This window comes from Salvelinus alpinus, chromosome 2, assembly GCF_045679555.1.
Source record: "Salvelinus alpinus chromosome 2, SLU_Salpinus.1, whole genome shotgun sequence".
Classification (NCBI taxonomy): Eukaryota; Metazoa; Chordata; class Actinopteri; order Salmoniformes; family Salmonidae; genus Salvelinus; species Salvelinus alpinus.
This window is the reverse complement of record NC_092087.1, coordinates 7434794-7453795: the sequence shown is the minus strand read 5'-3', so window position 1 is coordinate 7453795 and position 19002 is coordinate 7434794. Positions and strand designations below refer to the sequence as shown.

General features: G+C 44.2%; 1 protein-coding gene across 1 annotated transcript in view; it reads left to right on the top strand.

The window, feature by feature from the left end:
• The window catches only part of LOC139553265 (semaphorin-3D-like), a 123912-nt gene that overhangs the window by 29639 nt on the left and 75271 nt on the right, over window positions 1-19002 (top strand). Inside the window, exon 2 of the mRNA XM_071365412.1 lies at window positions 16710-16927. Within this exon, the coding sequence (XP_071221513.1) occupies window positions 16786-16927 (142 nt within the window). The 5' untranslated portion in view covers window positions 16710-16785. The remainder of the gene's footprint in view (window positions 1-16709; window positions 16928-19002) is intronic.

Genomic DNA, 19002 nt, shown 5'->3' with positions numbered 1-19002 from the left:
TATTCCACCTCAGGAGACTGAAAGGATTTGGCATGGGTCCCCAGATCCTCAAAAAGTTCTACAACTGCACCATCGAGAGCATCCTGACAGGTTGCATCACCGCCTGGTATGGCAACTGCTCAGCCTCCGACCGCAAGGCACTACAGAGGGTAGTGCGTATGGCCCAGTACATCACTGGGGCCAAGCCTCCTGCCATCCAGGACCTCTATACCAGGCGGTGTCAGAGGAAGGCCCTAAAAATGTTCAGACTCCAGCCACTCTAGTCATAGATTGTTCTCTCTGCTCCCGCACAGCAAGTGGTACCGGAGTGCCAAGTCGAGGTCCAAAAGGCCTTTTAACAGCTTCTACCCCCAAGCCATGGTGTTTGGACCATGGTAGTTCGTTGGTGATGTGGACTATCAACCCGCTCCTGAACAGCTAATCAAATGGCTACCCGGACTATTTGCATTGACCCCTCCACCCCACCCATTTTTATGCTGCTGCTACTCTCTGTTTATTATCTATGCATAGTCACTTTACCTCTACCTACATGTACATATTACCTCAATTACCTCGACTAACCGGTGCCCCTGCACATTGACTCTGTACCGGTACCCCCCCTGTATATAGCCTCCACATTGACTCTGTACCGTAACACCCTGTATATAGCCTCCACATTGACTCTGTACTGGTACTCCCTGTATATAGCCTCCACATTGACTCTGTACCGTAACACCCTGTATATAGCCTCCACATTGACTCTGTACCGTAACACCCTGTATATAGCCTCCACATTGTACTGGTACCCCCTGTATATAGCCTCCACATTGTACCGGTACCCCCTGTATATAGCCTCCACATTAACTCTGTACCGGTACCCCCTGTATATAGCCTCCACATTAACTCTGTACCGGTACCCCCTGTATATAGCCTCCACATTGTACCGGTACCCCCTGTATATAGCCTCCACATTAACTCTGTACCGGTACCCCCTGTATATAGCCTCCACATTGACTCTGTACCGGTACCCCCTGTATATAGCCTCCACATTAACTCTGTACCGGTACCCCCTGTATATAGCCTCCACATTAACTCTGTACCGGTACCCCCTGTATATAGCCTCCACATTGTACCGGTACCCCCTGTATATAGCCTCCACATTAACTCTGTACCGGTACCCCCTGTATATAGCCTCCACATTAACTCTGTACCGGTACCCCCTGTATATAGCCTCCACATTGACTCTGTACCGGTACCCCCTGTATATAGCCTCCACATTAACTCTGTACCGGTACCCCCTGTATATAGCCTCCACATTGTACCGGTACCCCCTGTATATAGCCTCCACATTAACTCTGTACCGGTACCCCCTGTATATAGCCTCCACATTAACTCTGTACCGGTACCCCCTGTATATAGCCTCCACATTGTACTGGTACCCCCTGTATATAGCCTCCACATTAACTCTGTACCGGTACCCCCTGTATATAGCCTCCACATTAACTCTGTACCGGTACCCCCTGTATATAGCCTCCACATTAACTCTGTACCGGTACCCCCTGTATATAGCCTCCACATTAACTCTGTACCGGTACCCCCTGTATACAGCCTCGTTACTGTTATTTTATTATTGTATTTTTCTATTTGTCTTATTTTTTTTTTTTTTTTTTTTTTTTTACTAAAGTTTATTTTAGTAAATACTTTCTTAACACTTAACACTGTGTTGTTAGTTAGGTTTGTAAATACACCTGTTGTATTCTGCGCGTGTGATTATTTATTTTTTTACTAAAATTTTTGATAATATAGCCTCATTATTGTTATTTTATTGTGTTACTTATTTTATACTTAAAAAAAAAAAACGTAATTTTAACTCTATTTTCTTAAAACTGCATTGTTGATTAGAGGCTTGTAAATGTGACAAATAAAATTTGATTTGATTTGATAGAATAATAACACCACAGAATGATTTTGGATATTAATTTACGACCAGGTAGACTCCCCTCGATTCTTCCAGACTTTAAAAAAAAAATTGAACTATGCATGTGTGGGCAGTAACTTTAGTTGGATTCCAGACCCTCAGGAGATGTCTTTGACTCAGGCTGCGCTAACGCTATGGATGACGTCAACAGGCAGAGAGTTTAGGCGAATTTACGCTTCGGGCGTGTATCCAGATTACTTCATTAGCAAGGACAGTGTCTAAAAGACGCTAAGACACTGGTTGAAATGTGATGTAATATACTAGAGGAGAAGCAATCCCAGAGTTTTTTGTTTCCGTAACAGTACATGGCTTTGTTTGTAGAATGGAGGGTTGGAGAGGCTATGTGTGGGACAAAGCTGACAACAGCCTGGTGAATGAGGGACACACGCTCAGTCAAGTAGCTTATCTACTGGAGTTCACGCGAGCCTGGCACACACACACACACACACACACACACACACACACACACACACACACACACACACACACACACACACACACACACACACACACACACACACACACACACACACACACACACACACTCGCTCAGTCAAGTAGCTTATCTAGCAGCCCTGAGGCTCTGTCACTGAGCTGAGGCCCTGTCACTGAGCTGAGGCCCTGAGACTGAGCTGAGGCCCTGACACTGAGTTGAGGCCCTGACACTGAGCTGAGGCCATGAGGCCCTGACACTGAGTTGAGGCCATGAGGCCCTGACACTGAGTTGAGGCCCTGACACTGAGCTGAGGCCATGAAGCCCTGACACTGAGTTGAGACCCTGACACTGAGCTGAGGCCCTGACACTGAGCTGAGGCCCTGAGTTCCTGACACTGAGCTGAGGCCCTGACATTGAGCTGAGGCCATGAGGCCCTGACACTGAGCTGAGGCCATGAGGCCCTGACACTGAGCTGAGACCATGAGGCCCTGACACTGAGCTGAGGCCATGAGGCCCTGACACTGAGCTGAGGCCATGAGGCCCTGACACTGAGCTGAGGCCATGAGGCCCTGACATTGAGCTGAGGCCATGAGGCCCTGACACTGAGCTGAGGCCATGCGGCCCTGACATTGAGCTGAGGCCCTGACACTGAGCTGAGGCCATGAGGCCCTGACATTGAGCTGAGGCCATGAGGCCCTGACACTGAGCTGAGGCCCTGAGTTCCTGACACTGAGCTGAGGCCCTGACATTGAGCTGAGGCCCTGACACTGAGCTGAGGCCATGAGGCCCTGACACTGAGCTGAGGCCATGAGGCCCTGACACTGAGCTGAGGCCATGAGGCCCTGACACTGAGCTGAGGCCCTGACACTGAGCTGAGGCCATGAGGCCCTGACACTGAGCTGAGGCCATGAGGCCCTGACACTGAGCTGAGGCCCTGAGTTCCTGACACTGAGCTGAGGCCCTGACACTGAGCTGAGGCCCTGACACTGAGCTGAAACCCCCCAAAAATACATTTAAATTACAGGTTGTAATGCAACAAAATAGGAAAAACGCCTAGGGGGATGAATACTTTTGCAAGGCACTGTATCTTGAAATCAACATGTGGCTGGTTTTGTATTTAACTTGTCAAAGGCTCATATGTAGGTCCACTTTGTAAACCCAAGGGCTCATCTCAGAACTTACATCAGTCTTCCATTTATTTTCACTTCCAGGAAGACATCATAAAGCTCATCCAGCTCCTTCTCTTGAGTCCTCAGGCTTGGTGTGCACTGGGAAGACATCATAAAGCTCATCCAGCTCCTTCTCTTGAGTCCTCAGGCTTGGTGGGCACTGGGTTCAGTACCAAGTCCTCTAGTGTTGAGAAACCCAGGAAGAGATGAGAAGTCAATATTACATCTGTTTATGGACATTGAAAGATGCAACCTTCCTGACTGCTGCTGGAGAAAATCCTTCCCATTCATGTTTTCACATCCATGTAAAACTATCAGGATCCCATAGAAAGGAAGTCACTACCTAAACCAAAACAGGTTGAACAGCCAGCCTACTCGGGTCAATTACAGCTGACAGGCAGAGCATGAGGTTAGGGCTGTATTTCTTAAAACACTTCTTAAAGGGAGATGACATGCACCTGCATGTTTAAAGAAACATACTTGCAACCAAAAACCCACAGGAACAAGTTAGATACCAGACACCTGTGTCTACGTTCTGTACACCGGGACCCAATTAAATATCAATTCATAAAAAATCTCTCTCCCTATACTCTCCCTATATGAATCATGCTAGTACAGTAGCCTATGGTAACGTCAGTACAGTAACCTATGGTAACGTCAGTACAGTAGCCTATGGTAACGTCCGTACAGTAGCTTATGGTAACGTCAGTACAGTAACCTGTGGTAACGTCAGTACAGTAGCCTATGGTAACGTCAGTACAGTAACCTGTGGTAACGTCAGTACAGTAGCCTATGGTAACGTCAGTACAGTAGCTTACGATAACATTAGTACAGTAACCTATGGTAACGTCAGTACAGTAACCTATGGTAACGTCAGTACAGTAACCTATGGTAACGTCAGTACAGTAGCCTATGGTAACGTCAGTACAGTAACCTATGGTAACGTCAGTACAGTAGCTTACGATAACATCAGTACAGTAGCCTATGGTAACGTCAGTACAGTAGTCTACGATAACATCAGTACAGTAACCTATGGTAACGTCAGTACAGTAGCTTACGATAACATCAGTACAGTAACCTATGGTAACGTCAGTACAGTCGCCTACGATAACATCAGTACAGTAACCTATGGTAACGTCAGTACAGTAACCTATGGTAACGTCAGTACAGTAGTACAGTAACCTATGGTAACGTCAGTACAGTCGCCTACGTTAACATCAGTACAGTCGCCTACGATAACATCAGTACAGTCGCCTACGATAACATCAGTACAGTAACCTATAATTCAGAGGTGGGAGGGGCAAGTAGCCTAAACACGCTCACTGGTAAAGATTTTCAACTTGCAGGCAGACGCTGGAATACATTCCTGAGTGACAGATTGAGGGCTTTGCTTTGTTGCATTTTATTTTGTTGGAACATAAGATAATGTTACTAACCGGTTGCCATGCCTTTAAAATAACGGTTCTGTTCTGTAACAGTAAGGATCACTTTCGGTCCCATTTCTGTTTCTGCTCCTTGAATTTTTTTTGTAATTTTCTGGTTTTCTGTTGACGTTGAGACTGGTGTTTTTTGAGGTTACTATTTAATGAAGCTGCCAGTTGAGGACTTGTGAGGCATCTGTTTCTCAAACTAGACACTCTAATGTACTTGTCCTCTTGCTCAGTTGTGCACCGGCGCCTCCCACTCCTCTTTCTATTCTGGTTAGAGCCAGTTTGTGCTGTTCTTTGAAGGGAGTAGCACACAGCGTTGTACGAGATCTTCAGTTTCTTGGCAAGAACAAGAATAAACTCAGAACAAGAATAGACTGACGAGTTTCAGAAGAAAGTTATTTGTTTCTGGGCATTTTGAGCCTGTAATCGAATCCACAAATGCTGATGCTCCAGAGACTCAACTAGTCTAAAGAAGGACAGTTTTATTGCTTCTTTAATCAGAACAACAGTTTTCAGCTGTGCTAACATAATTGCAAAAGGGTTTTCTAATGATCAATTAGCCTTTTAAAATGATAAACTTGGATTAGCTAACACAACGTGCCATTGGAACCCAGGAGTGATGGTTGCTGATAATGGGCCTCTGTACACCTATGTAGATATTCCATAAAAAATCTGCCGTTTCCATCTACAATAGTCATTTACAACATTAACAATGTCTACACTGTCTTTCTGATCAATTTGATGTTATTTTAAATGGACAAAAAAATTGCTTTTCTTTCAAAAACAAGGACATTTCTTAGTGACCCCAAACCTTTGAACGGTAGTGAATATAACACACAGGAAAATCACATTTTTGACGAAAAATATTTGAATTGAGAATAACCAATATGAAAATCTCTTAGTTGGTGTGCTATTTTCTATGTGTTTTTTTGGTCAGCAAATTGCTGGCGAGTTGGGTTCCATTGTTGCCAGATAGAGCTGTCGTTTAGACCTGGTCTCTAAGCCTGTTGTGTTAATCTAAGCCAGGGAGAGTGATTGACAGCTGCCCAGGGTAGCGGCCCTGAAGGCATCTCTTCTCCATTGTTAGACTGGTCCCAGATCTGTCTGTGATGTATAGCCTTGTCCTATGGACCAGGCTAGGATGATGCCAAGGAGAGACAGGATAGGGTCTACCCCCCGTCACTGCCTAACAGCCAGAGTAGAATCGTTCAGTGACACTGACACTTTGTCTATGGACTCTGTTCTAAAGCATGTCACTCTAGGCTCTTTTGGAACTGTCTCTATTCCATTGTTCCATTCTATTGGTTCTATTCCATTGTTCCATTCCATTGGTTCTATTCCATTGGTTCCATTCCATTGGTTCTATTCCATTGGTTCCATTCCATTGGTTCCATTCTATTGGTTCCATTCCATTGGTTCCATTCCATTGGTTCTATTCCATTGGTTCCATTCCATTGGTTCCATTCCATTGGTTCCATTCCATTGGTTCCATTCCATTGGTTCCATTCCATTGGTTCCATTCTATTGGTTCCATTCCATTGGTTCCATTCCATTGGTTCCATTCCATTGGTTCCATTCCATTGGTTCTATTCCATTGGTTCCATTCCATTGGTTCTATTCCATTGGTTCCATTCCATTGGTTCCATTCCATTGGTTCCATTCTATTGGTTCCATTCCATTGGTTCCATTCCATTGATTCTATTCCATTGGTTCCATTCCATTGGTTCTATTCCATTGGTTCCATTCCATTGGTTCCATTCCATTGGTTCCATTCCATTGGTTCTATTCCATTGGTTCCATTCCATTGGTTCCATTCCATTGGTTCCATTCCATTGGTTCCATTCCATTGGTTCCATTCTATTGGTTCCATTCCATTGGTTCCATTCCATTGGTTCCATTCCATTGGTTCCATTCCATTGTTCCATTCCATTGGTTCCATTCTATTGGTTCTATTCCATTGGTTCCATTCCATTGTTCCATTCCATTGGTTCCATTCCATTGTTCCATTCCATTGGTTCTATTCCATTGGTTCCATTCCATTGGTTCCATTCCATTGGTTCCATTCCATTGGTTCCATTCCATTGGTTCCATTCCATTGGTTCCATTCTATTGGTTACATTCCATTGGTTCCATTCTATTGGTTCCATTCCATTGGTTCTATTCCATTGGTTCCATTCCATTGGTTCTATTCCATTGGTTCCATTCCATTGGTTCCATTCCATTGGTTCCATTCCATTGGTTCTATTCCATTGGTTCCATTCCATTGGTTCTATTCCATTGGTTCCATTCCATTGGTTCTATTCCATTGGTTCCATTCCATTGGTTATATTCCATTGGTTCCATTCCATTGGTTCCATTCCATTGGTTCCATTCCATTGGTTCTATTCCATTGGTTCCATTCCATTGGTTCCATTCCATTGGTTCCATTCCATTGGTTCCATTCCATTGGTTCCATTCTATTGGTTCCATTCTATTGGTTCTATTCCATTGGTTCTATTCCATTGGTTCCATTCCATTGGTTCTATTCCATTGGTTCCATTCCATTGGTTCCATTCCATTGGTTCCATTAGATTGGCTCCATTCCATTGGTTCTATTCCATTGGTTCCATTCCATTGGTTCTATTCCATTGGTTCCATTCCATTGGTTCCATTCCATTGGTTCCATTCCATTGGTTCCATTCCATTGGTTCCATTCCATTGGTTCTATTCCATTGGTTCCATTCTATTGGTTCCATTCCATTGGTTCTATTCCATTGGTTCCATTCCATTGGTTCTATTCCATTGGTTCCATTCCATTGGTTCCATTCCATTGGTTCTATTCCATTGTTCCATTCTATTGGTTCCATTCCATTGGTTCCATTCCATTGGTTCTATTCCATTGGTTCTATTCCATTGTTCCATTCCATTGGTTCTATTCCATTCTTCCATTCCATTGGTTCCATTCCATTGGTTCCATTCCATTGGTTCTATTCCATTGTTCCATTCCATTGGTTCCATTCCATTGGTTCCATTCCATTGGTTCTATTCCATTGGTTCCATTCCATTGGTTCTATTCCATTGTTCCATTCCATTGGTTCCATTCCATTGGTTCCATTCCATTGGTTCCATTCCATTGGTTCTATTCCATTGGTTCCATTCTATTGGTTCCATTCCATTGGTTCCATTCCATTGGTTCTATTCCATTGGTTCCATTCCATTGTTCCATTCCATTGGTTCTATTCCATTGGTTCCATTCCATTGGTTCCATTCCATTGGTTTTATTCCATTGGTTCCATTCCATTGGTTCCATTCCATTGGTTCCATTCCATTGTTCCATTCCATTGGTTCCATTCCATTGTTCCATTCCATTGGTTCTATTCCATTGGTTCCATTCCATTGGTTCCATTCCATTGGTTCTATTCCATTGGTTCCATTCCATTGGTTCCATTCCATTGGTTCCATTCCATTGTTCCATTCCATTGGTTCCATTCCATTGTTCCATTCCATTGGTTCCATTCCATTGGTTCTATTCCATTGGTTCTATTCCATTGGTTCTATTCCATTGTTCCATTCCATTGGTTCTATTCCATTGGTTCCATTCCATTGGTTCCATTCCATTGGTTCTATTCCATTGGTTCCATTCCATTGGTTCCATTCCATTGGTTCCATTCTATTGGTTCTATTCCATTGGTTCCATTCCATTGTTCCATTCCATTGGTTCTATTCCATTGGTTCCATTCCATTGGTTCCATTCCATTGGTTCCATTCCATTGGTTCTATTCCATTGGTTCCATTCCATTGGTTCCATTCCATTGGTTCCATTCCATTGTTCCATTCCATTGGTTCCATTCCATTGTTCCATTCCTTCCATTGGTTCTATTCCATTGGTTCCATTCCATTGGTTCCATTCCATTGGTTCCATTCCATTGGTTCTATTCCATTGGTTCCATTCCATTGGTTCCATTCCCCCAGGCAGGAAAACTCAATCAAGCGGAACTAATGACGTGTTTGAGGCAAAAACAAATAGTATTTGAACCCCAGGTTGGTCTGCACAGTATAGGCAAGGCTCTGTTCTAAAGCCTGTCATTGTGTCAGTGGATTGGGAATGTGGATGGGTGGGGGACACTGCTCATTGAGACAGAGAGAAAGTTCCAGAACAGAGTTTTCCATTAGAGGTGCATGCCTTACACCCAGTCCCTGAGCTCTTTGTCTGGGCTGAATGGCAGGTCTGAAAGGGTAGAGGGGGCTTGCTTCTTGGCTGGTTAGAGACAGTCTCCCCTCTCTCTCTCTCTCTCTCTCTCTCTCTCTCTCTCTCTCTCTCTCTCTCTCTCTCTCTCTTTTTTTAGGGGGCCTGTCCCAAATTGTACCCTATTCCCTTATACCCTATTCACTACTGACCAGGGCCTATATAGGGCACTATGTAGGGAACGAGGTGCCTTTTGGGACACAGTCTATGTTGCTGGGTCTTTTTATGACTCACTAAGGCGCCTAATGAGAGGCCCTGCTTTTCTTTCACTTGGTGTCAATCCAGAGGCCTCTGCTCTGTCAGCTGTAAAATGAATTACAGTATAACTGGTCACACACACACACACACACACACACACACACACACACACACACACACACACACACACACACACACACACACACACACACACACACACACACACACACACACACACACACACACAGAGTTACCCAGCCTTGGGCTCACCCTCCATGTCATAATCTATATCTTTGCGTTGGCTGACAACAACGCTTCTCAGACAACGTAGTTCTTCTAGGATTCCACATTTTTCTGTTTATTAGAAAGGCCTGCGGCAATATTGCAAAATCATAATTGAAAACGTATTGTAATAAACAAAGTTTCATAACATTTATTTTCTTCTCAACAACAACAAAAAGGTTGAGGGTTACAAAGTATAACATGCTGTGAAACAATCTTTGGGGAAATTATTATTTCTCTGAACTGTAGTAAGAACTTAAGGAATGTTCTTTCTGAAGGTGAGAATGGGCGGCAGGTAGCCTAGTGGTTTAGACTGTTGTTCCAGTAACACGAAAGTTGCTGGTTTGAATCCCAGAACAGACTAGGTGAAAAATGTGTCCTTGAGAAAGGCACTTCACCATAATTGCTCTTGTAAATGTGGAAAATTAGAATGAAAAGTAGGCAAAAACATACTAGTGCTCTGTATGTTAATTTGTCCATTGTGCTCACAATAAGGATATTATTTCTATACAGATGTAGGATCTTAATTTGAGCCAGTTTGCTACAGCAGGAAAATAATTCTGCAGCGTCAGGAAATCTAAATGATTGTGTGGATTATAGTTAGTGGACATGTTTTGTAGGGGTTGATAAATATTTTGTTATGGCAAATCAAGTCTGACATTTTTAAGTGGAAATCACTAACTTTAGAAGCCTTTTTAAAAGCTTGAAATAACTACAGGTTTGCATTTCCTATTTGCAAAATTCTCCTGCAACAAAAGAGTGATCAAATTAGGATCCTACATCTGTACACATCTGATTAACGGTCCGTGTTACTAAAAGGTGAGAAGCATCACTAGTCTTGGTTTCCTGCTCTCTTCTTTCTCACCAGACCCATGAGATGGACAAGGAGGCAGAGAAAACAGCCTTCCATTTAAATGACAGCACCCCACACACAGCACAACACACACGCACACAAACACACACACGCACACACGCACGCACGCACGCACACACACACACACACGCACGCACGCACGCACGCACGCACGCACGCACACACACACACACACACACACACACACACACACACACACACACACAGGTTTTTGGTTATACAAACCAGCAGGCCCATATTGTTGCCGTGGTATGTAATTATACTTCTCATTCTTTTTACCATTGGCATCCGTCTCCTTACTGAAGTCCTCACAGAAAGAAAAGACAGAACATACAGAAGGGAAATGTCTCCCCTGCAACTGTTAATTTGAACTCATGGACTCAATCAGGTCCCTTCTCTTCAGCTAGCAGTGTAATGTCTGGCCGGTCTCTCTGCCGTCTCTCTGGGCCAATACTGAGATAGATGGATGCAACTAGTCTTACCCGATCACTGGTCAGAATGAGGTCAGTATGAGGTCAGTATGAGGTCAGTATGAGGTCAGTATGAGGTCAGTATGAGGTCAGAATGAGGACAGTATGAGGTCAGTATTAGGTCAGTATGAGGTCAGTATTAGGTCAGAATGAGGTCAGTATGAGGACAGTATGAGGTCAGTATGAGGTCAGTATTAGGTCAGAATGAGGTCAGTATGAGGTCAGTATGAGGTCAGTATGAGATCAGTATGAGGTCAGTATGAGGTCAGTATGAGGTCAGTATGAGGTCAGTGTTAGGTCAGTATGAGGTCAGTATGAGGTCAGTATGAGATCAGTATGAGGTCAGTGTGAGGTCAGTATGAGGACAGTATGAGGACAGTATGAGGTCAGTATGAGGTCAGTATGAGGTCAGTATGAGATCAGTATGAGGTCAATATGACGTCAGTATGAGGTCAGTATTAGGTCAGTATGAGGTCAGTATGAGGTCAGTATGAGGACAGTATGAGGACAGTATGAGGTCAGTATGAGGTCAGTATGAGGTCAGTATGAGATCAGTATGAGGTCAATATGACGTCAGTATGAGGTCAGTATTAGGTCAGTATGAGGTCAGTATGAGGTCAGTATGAGGTCAGTATGAGGACAGTATGAGGACAGTATGAGGTCAGTATGAGGTCAGTATGAGGACAGTATGAGGTCAGTATGAGGTCAGTATGAGGTCAGTATGAGGTCATTCTTCAAGCTTTAAAACCTCAGGGTTGGGTTCAGGAGTGTGCGGGAATTGACTCAAATTTTAATGGAATTGATCCCAAACCTGGTGTGTGTGTGTGTGTGTGTGTGTGTGTGTGTGTGTGTGTGTGTGTGTGTGTGTGTGTGTGTGTGTGTGTGTGTGTGTGTGTGTGTGTGTGTGTGTGTGAGAGTGTGAGTGAGTGAGTGAGTGAGTGAGTGAGTGAGTGAGTGAGTGAGTGAGTGAGTGAGTGAGTGAGTGAGTGAGTGTGAGTGTGAGTGTGAGTGAGTGTGTGCATGCCAGGCTAGTGTGAACCCTCTGCTAGACTAAGGTGTGGGCCCTGGGAGAGACTCAGGGAGGTTGATAGCGTATTGTTAACAGAAAAGTTCCCAGGACTAATCAGCCATCTTTATGTTCTATATACCCACACGGGGTCAAACAGGAAGAAAATAACACTCTAACATTTTACCCACTTCTCTCTGTAAACTATTAAGAGATGTCATCCCTGATCAAGTGGTACCATTAACAAATGTGTGGAAACTGGGGACGTTGCAGAGAGTAAACGTATAGTATTTGACCCTGCTCCTCATTGTTTCTGTCTGTGTGTGTAACTAACAGCTCCCAAAATAGGTTCTCTCATTGAAAAGGCTTTGTGCTGTATTTCCGTGCTCGGTGAGTTCCCATGGTTAGTTTGTATGGCTGGTGCTAACACGGTACTATATCTATGGACGATTCATATGATATGTTACGATGCCAATGACACATTCTTTTTATTTATTTTTGTGCTTAGAAAATGAATCTCTTCTGAGAAGGAAACAAAATAACATTCTTCTAGTCTGCTTATTTAACGTGTGAGTGTCAGCTTCGAAACTATCCTAATAATATTAATAAAGAATGACCTGTTGGACTTGTTTTCTAAGTGCTTTTAGACTTTGGCCGCTCGCGTGCTTTTCGTGTCAGCAGATACCTCAACCAGGAGGAGGGGGGGGGGAAATACCGGAGATTTGAATTACATATTAAAACATTCAAAACAGTTGTTCCCCTTCTTTCTGTAACCTTGATTCATAGTGAATAACGGAGAAGTGGTTCCAATCATCATTAAGGACTCTAAGGAGGCTTCTGGCTGCACTCTATATGAGTTATGGGTCCTAGTGGACCTATCCACAGCCGGTCGTGGTCCCGGCTATACTACAGAATATATTCTTGGCTGTTAGCACAGGAGAACGACAGTAGTGCCCTCGATGAGTTCTGGGTCCTAGTGGACCTACCCACAGCCCGGCGATAGTCTGCCTATAATATGGATTCTGTGCTGTAACACAGTAGTAAGCTAGCCTACACTAAAGTCCCTGTTTGTCACTAGCTGTACAGTACTGAGTAGAGGACAGTTCATACTGTGTGAGGACAGTTCATACTGTGTGAGGACAGTTCATACTGTGTGAGGACAGTTCATACTGTGTGAGGACAGTTCATACTGTGAGAGGACAGTTCATACTGTGTGAGGACAGTTCATACTGTGTGAGGACAGTTCATACTGTGTGAGGACAGTTCATACTGTGTGAGGACAGTTAAAACTGTGTGAGGACAGTTCATACTGTGTGAGGACAGTTCATACTGTGTGAGGACAGTTCATACTGTGTGAGGACAGTTCATACTGTGTGAGGACAGTTCATACTGTGTGAGGACAGTTCATACTGTGAGAGCACAGTTCATACTGTGTGAGGACAGTTCATACTGTGTGAGGACAGTTCATACTGTGTGAGGACAGTTCATACTGTGAGAGGACAGTTCATACTGTGTGAGGACAATTCATACTGTGTGAGGACAGTTCATACTGTGAGAGGACAGTTCATACTGTGTGAGGACAGTTCATACTGTGTGAGGACAGTTCATACTGTGTGAGGACAGTTCATACTGTGTGAGGACAGTTCATACTGTGTGAGGACAGTTCATACTGTGTGAGGACAGTTCATACTGTGTGAGGACAGTTCATGCTGTGTGAGGACAGTTCATGCTATGTGAGGACAGTTCATGCTGTGTGAGGACAGTTCATACTGTGTGAGGACAGTTCATGCTGTGTGAGGACAGTTCATGCTATGTGAGGACAGTTCATGCTGTGTGAGGACAGTTCATACTGTGTGAGGACAGTTCATACTGTGTGAGGACAGTTCATACTGTGTGAGGACAGTTCATACTGTGAGAGGACAGTTCATACTGTGTGAGGACAGTTCATACTGTGTGAGGACAGTTCATGCTGTGTGAGGACAGCATCTAACCAGTGCTCAGTAGGAATAACTCAAACTAGTAAAGCTGTGGGAAACTGACTAGTGACATGGTGGGAAGAGGAAGCTCTCAGTGGGAGTAACTTCAAGATGGAAGGCAATGGCTGTGTGTGTAGGAAACCCCAGGGCTCATTTCCTTGGTCGAAGGCAGCATGTCATCCCTATTAATTCAAAAGAAACACACGCACGCACACGCACACGCGCGCGCACACACACACACACACACACACACACACACACACACACACACACACACACACACACACACACACACACACACACACACACACACACACACACACACACACACACACACACACACACACACACACACACACACACACACACACACACACACACACACACACACACACAGGTGGAAAGGGAGAGAGAGCCTCTTGGTGCTCCAGGCAACCTCAATCAAATGTTACCAAGTATTTAAAAGGAAACCAATCCTACTTGAACCCAGGTCTGCTGTCCACACCGACGGAGCAGAGGCCCTCTTAGTCCAGATCAGGTGTCTTTCTAGTGGGATGTGTAAACACCAACCAACACTTTATCAAACCGTGTCTCCCAAAGTGTTGTCTGCTCTGATGATCTGGCCTCTAAACTGAAGGACTTCTCCTTAACACTAGTGACCCAACTGAAGGACTTCCCCTTAACACTAGTGACCCAACTGAATGACTTCCCCTTAACACTAGTGACCCAACTGAATGACTTCCCCTTAACACTAGTGACCCAACTGAAGGACTTCCCCTTAACACTAGTGACCCAACTGAATGACTTCCCCTTAACACTAGTGACCCAACTGAATGACTTCCCCTTAACACGAGTGACCCATTGAAGGACTTCCCCTTAACACTAGTGACCCAACTGAAGCACTTCCCCTTAACACTAGTGAACCAAATGGGCCTTAGGTTGATGTCAAGGAGATGATCCTTGGAGTACTTAATGCGTTGTGCCCTTGGTTTAGATGAAGGGAGCCGGAAAGCTGCCTGGGTCCAGGGTAAGGAGTTCACCTTAGGCTTTATTTAGGATCCACGTCAGCACTCTGTCTTGTTGAGCCAGATCCTTGTTTTAGAGAATGGAAAGAGAGAGAGAGGAGAGAGGCAGACAGAGAAAAGAGAGAGAGGAAAGAGACAGAGACAGAAAGAGGAGAGAGCGAGAGAGAGAGAGAGTGAGAGAGAGAGAGAGAGAGAGAGAGACAGACAGAGAGAGAGAAAAGGGTTGTCTCTTCCTTGTCTGATCATAAGCTACCTCTTGTCAGTTCATAACTACGCCTGTCTAGCTAAGTTATGAACATAAATGTGACCGACTGCCTCGATTCGGTCTTATGTAGCAAAATTTGAAATTGTGTTTTGTTACACTGGGTAAAAGTAGAGACTCAGAGCTACAAAATGGTATATCATACGCTGAAGTTGAGGAACACTGGGAAAGTAATTCTGCTTTGAAAGTTGCTAAACTTGTAAACCAACTATTGCGGAAAAAGACCCTTGACTGTTTTGGTATCTAGTGGAGAGATCTTCTTTGTCTACACCCATTCCGCATCGTTCACACCCTCTTAAGCCTTAGCCCCGCCCATCTCTTTAAGAATTCACATGTGAGGCCATGTGCTAAACAGAGTGAGTAAGGTAGTAAACAACCAAAGCTTTCAAGACTAAAAGTGGTAAAAGTAGTAGCCTACAATAAGGAAAAACTCCAGGTAAAAATACACTTTATCTAGTCTTTGGCCTATATCCTAATCTGACTTTGAATGTGTCCAGATAAAAATATTGTATAATTATTTAATAAAGATTAGATGACACTTGTCTAAATTGATCATGTTAAATAAATGCTATAACCCCCAGCCACATCTAGCTGGATGGGTCACTATTGTCTAGACATGTTCACATGTTCATGAAATACTATAGATGGCCGTAACCCCCCCCAGATACACCTGGCTAACTTGATGGGTCATGTCATCATCTGGCGAAGAGGAGTCTTTTGTTTAGACATGTAGCTAGCTAGCTAAACAATGAACCATAATCCCAACCCCATAGCTACAGTACAAACGGATTGTCATAGCTAGCCACAATGAATCAAATGCTGTAGTATGAATCTGCAGGTACAGTAGCTAAAGCTAACCAACTAGGTTCAATGTTAGCTAGCTAGCTAACATTAGGCTTTTAACTAGCAATGTAAATGTTATTTCTGCGATATGAATAATATCACTACACGGATTATACACGCAGCGTTAGCTAGTGAGCCAGCAAGCTAACATTCGCAAGCTAGCGAACAGTATGCTTTAACTTGCAAAGAAAACAACTTTTTTACCAAATTAGAAACGCATAACATCCGAAAATGTAGCTAGACTCTTACCCATATACATGGATTGGGAGGGGCGCCAGGTAGCCTGGTGGTTAGAGCGTTGGACTAGTAACCGAAAGGTTGTAAGATCAAATCCCCAAGCTGACAAGGTACAAATCTGTCGTTCTACCCCTGAACAAGGCAGTTAACCCACTGTTTCTAGGCCGTCATTGAAAATAACAATTTGTTATTAACTGACTTGCCAAGTTAAATAAAAATAAATTAAATAAACAAGTAAAGTTCCTGCTTAGGTCTTCATTTTCAGGGAAAATACCTACTTGGACTCGTTTGAAAGTGTTTGTTTTTCCCCCCATGACAGCTTGCCAACGTTAGAAACTGCTGAGACGATCCACCGGGTGATGTGACAGCAACGACCACCTGTTCTCACTAAAACGATGAAGATGAGGATCCTGGGGCCAGAGAGGTTCTGTGTTCTGCTGGGTGTGTCCCTCCAACTGTTGCTGTTGCTACCAGACACCTCCTCTACCGCTGCAACCTGGAGACAGAGTGGACCCCGCCTGCAGCTCTCACACACAGGTACCTCATACCCGCCCCTTTTTTTACTCTGAGGAACTCTGGTCCTTGGTATACTGGGGAACTCTGGTCCTTGGTATACTGGGGAGCTCTGGTCCTTGGTGTACTGGGGAGCTCTGGTCCTTGGTGTACTGGGGAGCTCTGGTCCTTGGTGTACTGGGGAGCTCTGGTCCTTGGTGTACTGGGGAACTCTGGTCCTTGGTGTACTGGGGAGCTCTGGTCCTTGGTGTACTGGGGAGCTTTGGTCCTTGGTGTACTGGGGAGCTCTGGTCCTTGGTATACTGGGGAGCTCTGGTACTTGGTGTACTGGGGAGCTCTGGTCCTTGGTGTACTGGGGAGCTCTGGTCCTTGGTGTACTGGGGAACTCTGGTCCTTGGTGTACTGGGGAGCTCTGGTCCTTGGTGTACTGGGGAACTCTGGTCCTTGGTGTACTGGGGAGCTCTGGTCCTTGGTGTACTGGGGAGCTCTGGTCCTTGGTGTACTGGGGAACTCTGGTCCTTGGTGTACTGGGGAGCTCTGGTCCTTGGTGTACTGGGGAGCTCTGGTCCTTGGTGTACTGGGGATCTCTGGTCCTTGAAACTGCAACACTGCTGGTTTTCAAAATGGCTTTCTAATTAGGGAATAGAGACTGATAGTGAATAGGGACTGATAGTGAATAGGGACTGATAGTGAATATGGACTTATGGTGAATAGGGACTGATACAGAATAGGGACTGATACAGAATAGGGACTGATACAGAATAGGGACTGATACAGAATAGAGACTGATAGTGAATAGGGACTGATACAGAATAGAGACTGATAGTGAATAGGGACTTATACAGAATAGGGACTGATAGTGAATAGAGACTGATAGTGAATAGAGACTGATAGTGAATAGAGACTGATAGTGAATATGGACTTATAGTGAATAGGGACTGATAGTGAATAGGGACTGATAGTGAATAGGGACTGATAGTGAATAGAGACTGATAGTGAATAGAGACTGATAGTGAATAGGGACTGATCGTGAATAGGGACTGATAGTGAATAGAGACTGATAGTGAATAGAGACTGATAGTGAATAGAGACTGATAGTGAATAGGGACTGATGGTGAATAGGGACTGATAGTGAATAGAGACTGATAGTGAATAGAGACTGATAGTGAATAGGGACTGATACAGAATAGGGACTGATAGTGAATAGAGACTGATAGTGAATAGGGACTGATAGTGAATAGAGACTGATACAGAATAGAGACTGATACAGAATAGGGACTGATAGTGAATAGAGACTGATAGTGAAGAGGGACTGATACAGAGTTATTTCTATAATGCCTCATTTAGTTTAGACAGAGTGGTGGTAACGTGTCATTGGGGAGGAAGGGCTAAGTGGGAGGGGTTTGATATGATACTGTAATAGAATCCGTGCAGTAACGTCTGCAGTCCTCTGCACAGCCAGCAACAACCTTGTTTTTCCTAAATGCTGTCGCCATGGCGATCCCCAACACAAATAATTAAACTCCCCTGTCTTTATTAGCAGGAGAGGACATGATCAACTTTATTTCACCCGATGGGGGAAATTATCTGGAAAATTGTGTTTTGTTTTTTAATGAAGTAAGTTATTATCCATGGCGTTGTTTGTGTCTGTGTCTGTGTCTGTGTCTGTGTCTGTGTTTGTGTCTGTGTCTGTGTCTGTGTCTGTGTTTGTGTTTGTGTTTGTGTCTGTGTCTGTGTCTGTGTTTGTGTTTGTGTGTGTCTGTGTCTGTGTCTGTGTCTGTGTCTGTGTGTGTCTGTGTCTGTGTTTGTGTCTGTGTCTGTGTCTGTGTCTGTGTTTGTGTTTGTGTTTGTGTCTGTGTCTGTGTTTGTGTCTGTGTTTGTGTCTGTGTTTGTGTCTGTGTTTGTGTTTGTGTCTGTGTCTGTGTCTGTGTCTGTGTCTGTGTTTGTGTCTGTGTCTGTGTTTGTCTGTGTCTGTGTCTGTGTCTGTGTCTGTGTCTGTGTTTGTGTCTGTGTTTGTGTGTGTCTGTGTCTGTGTCTGTGTTTGTGTCTGTGTCTGTGTCTGTGTCTGTGTCTGTGTCTGTGTTTGTGTCTGTGTCTGT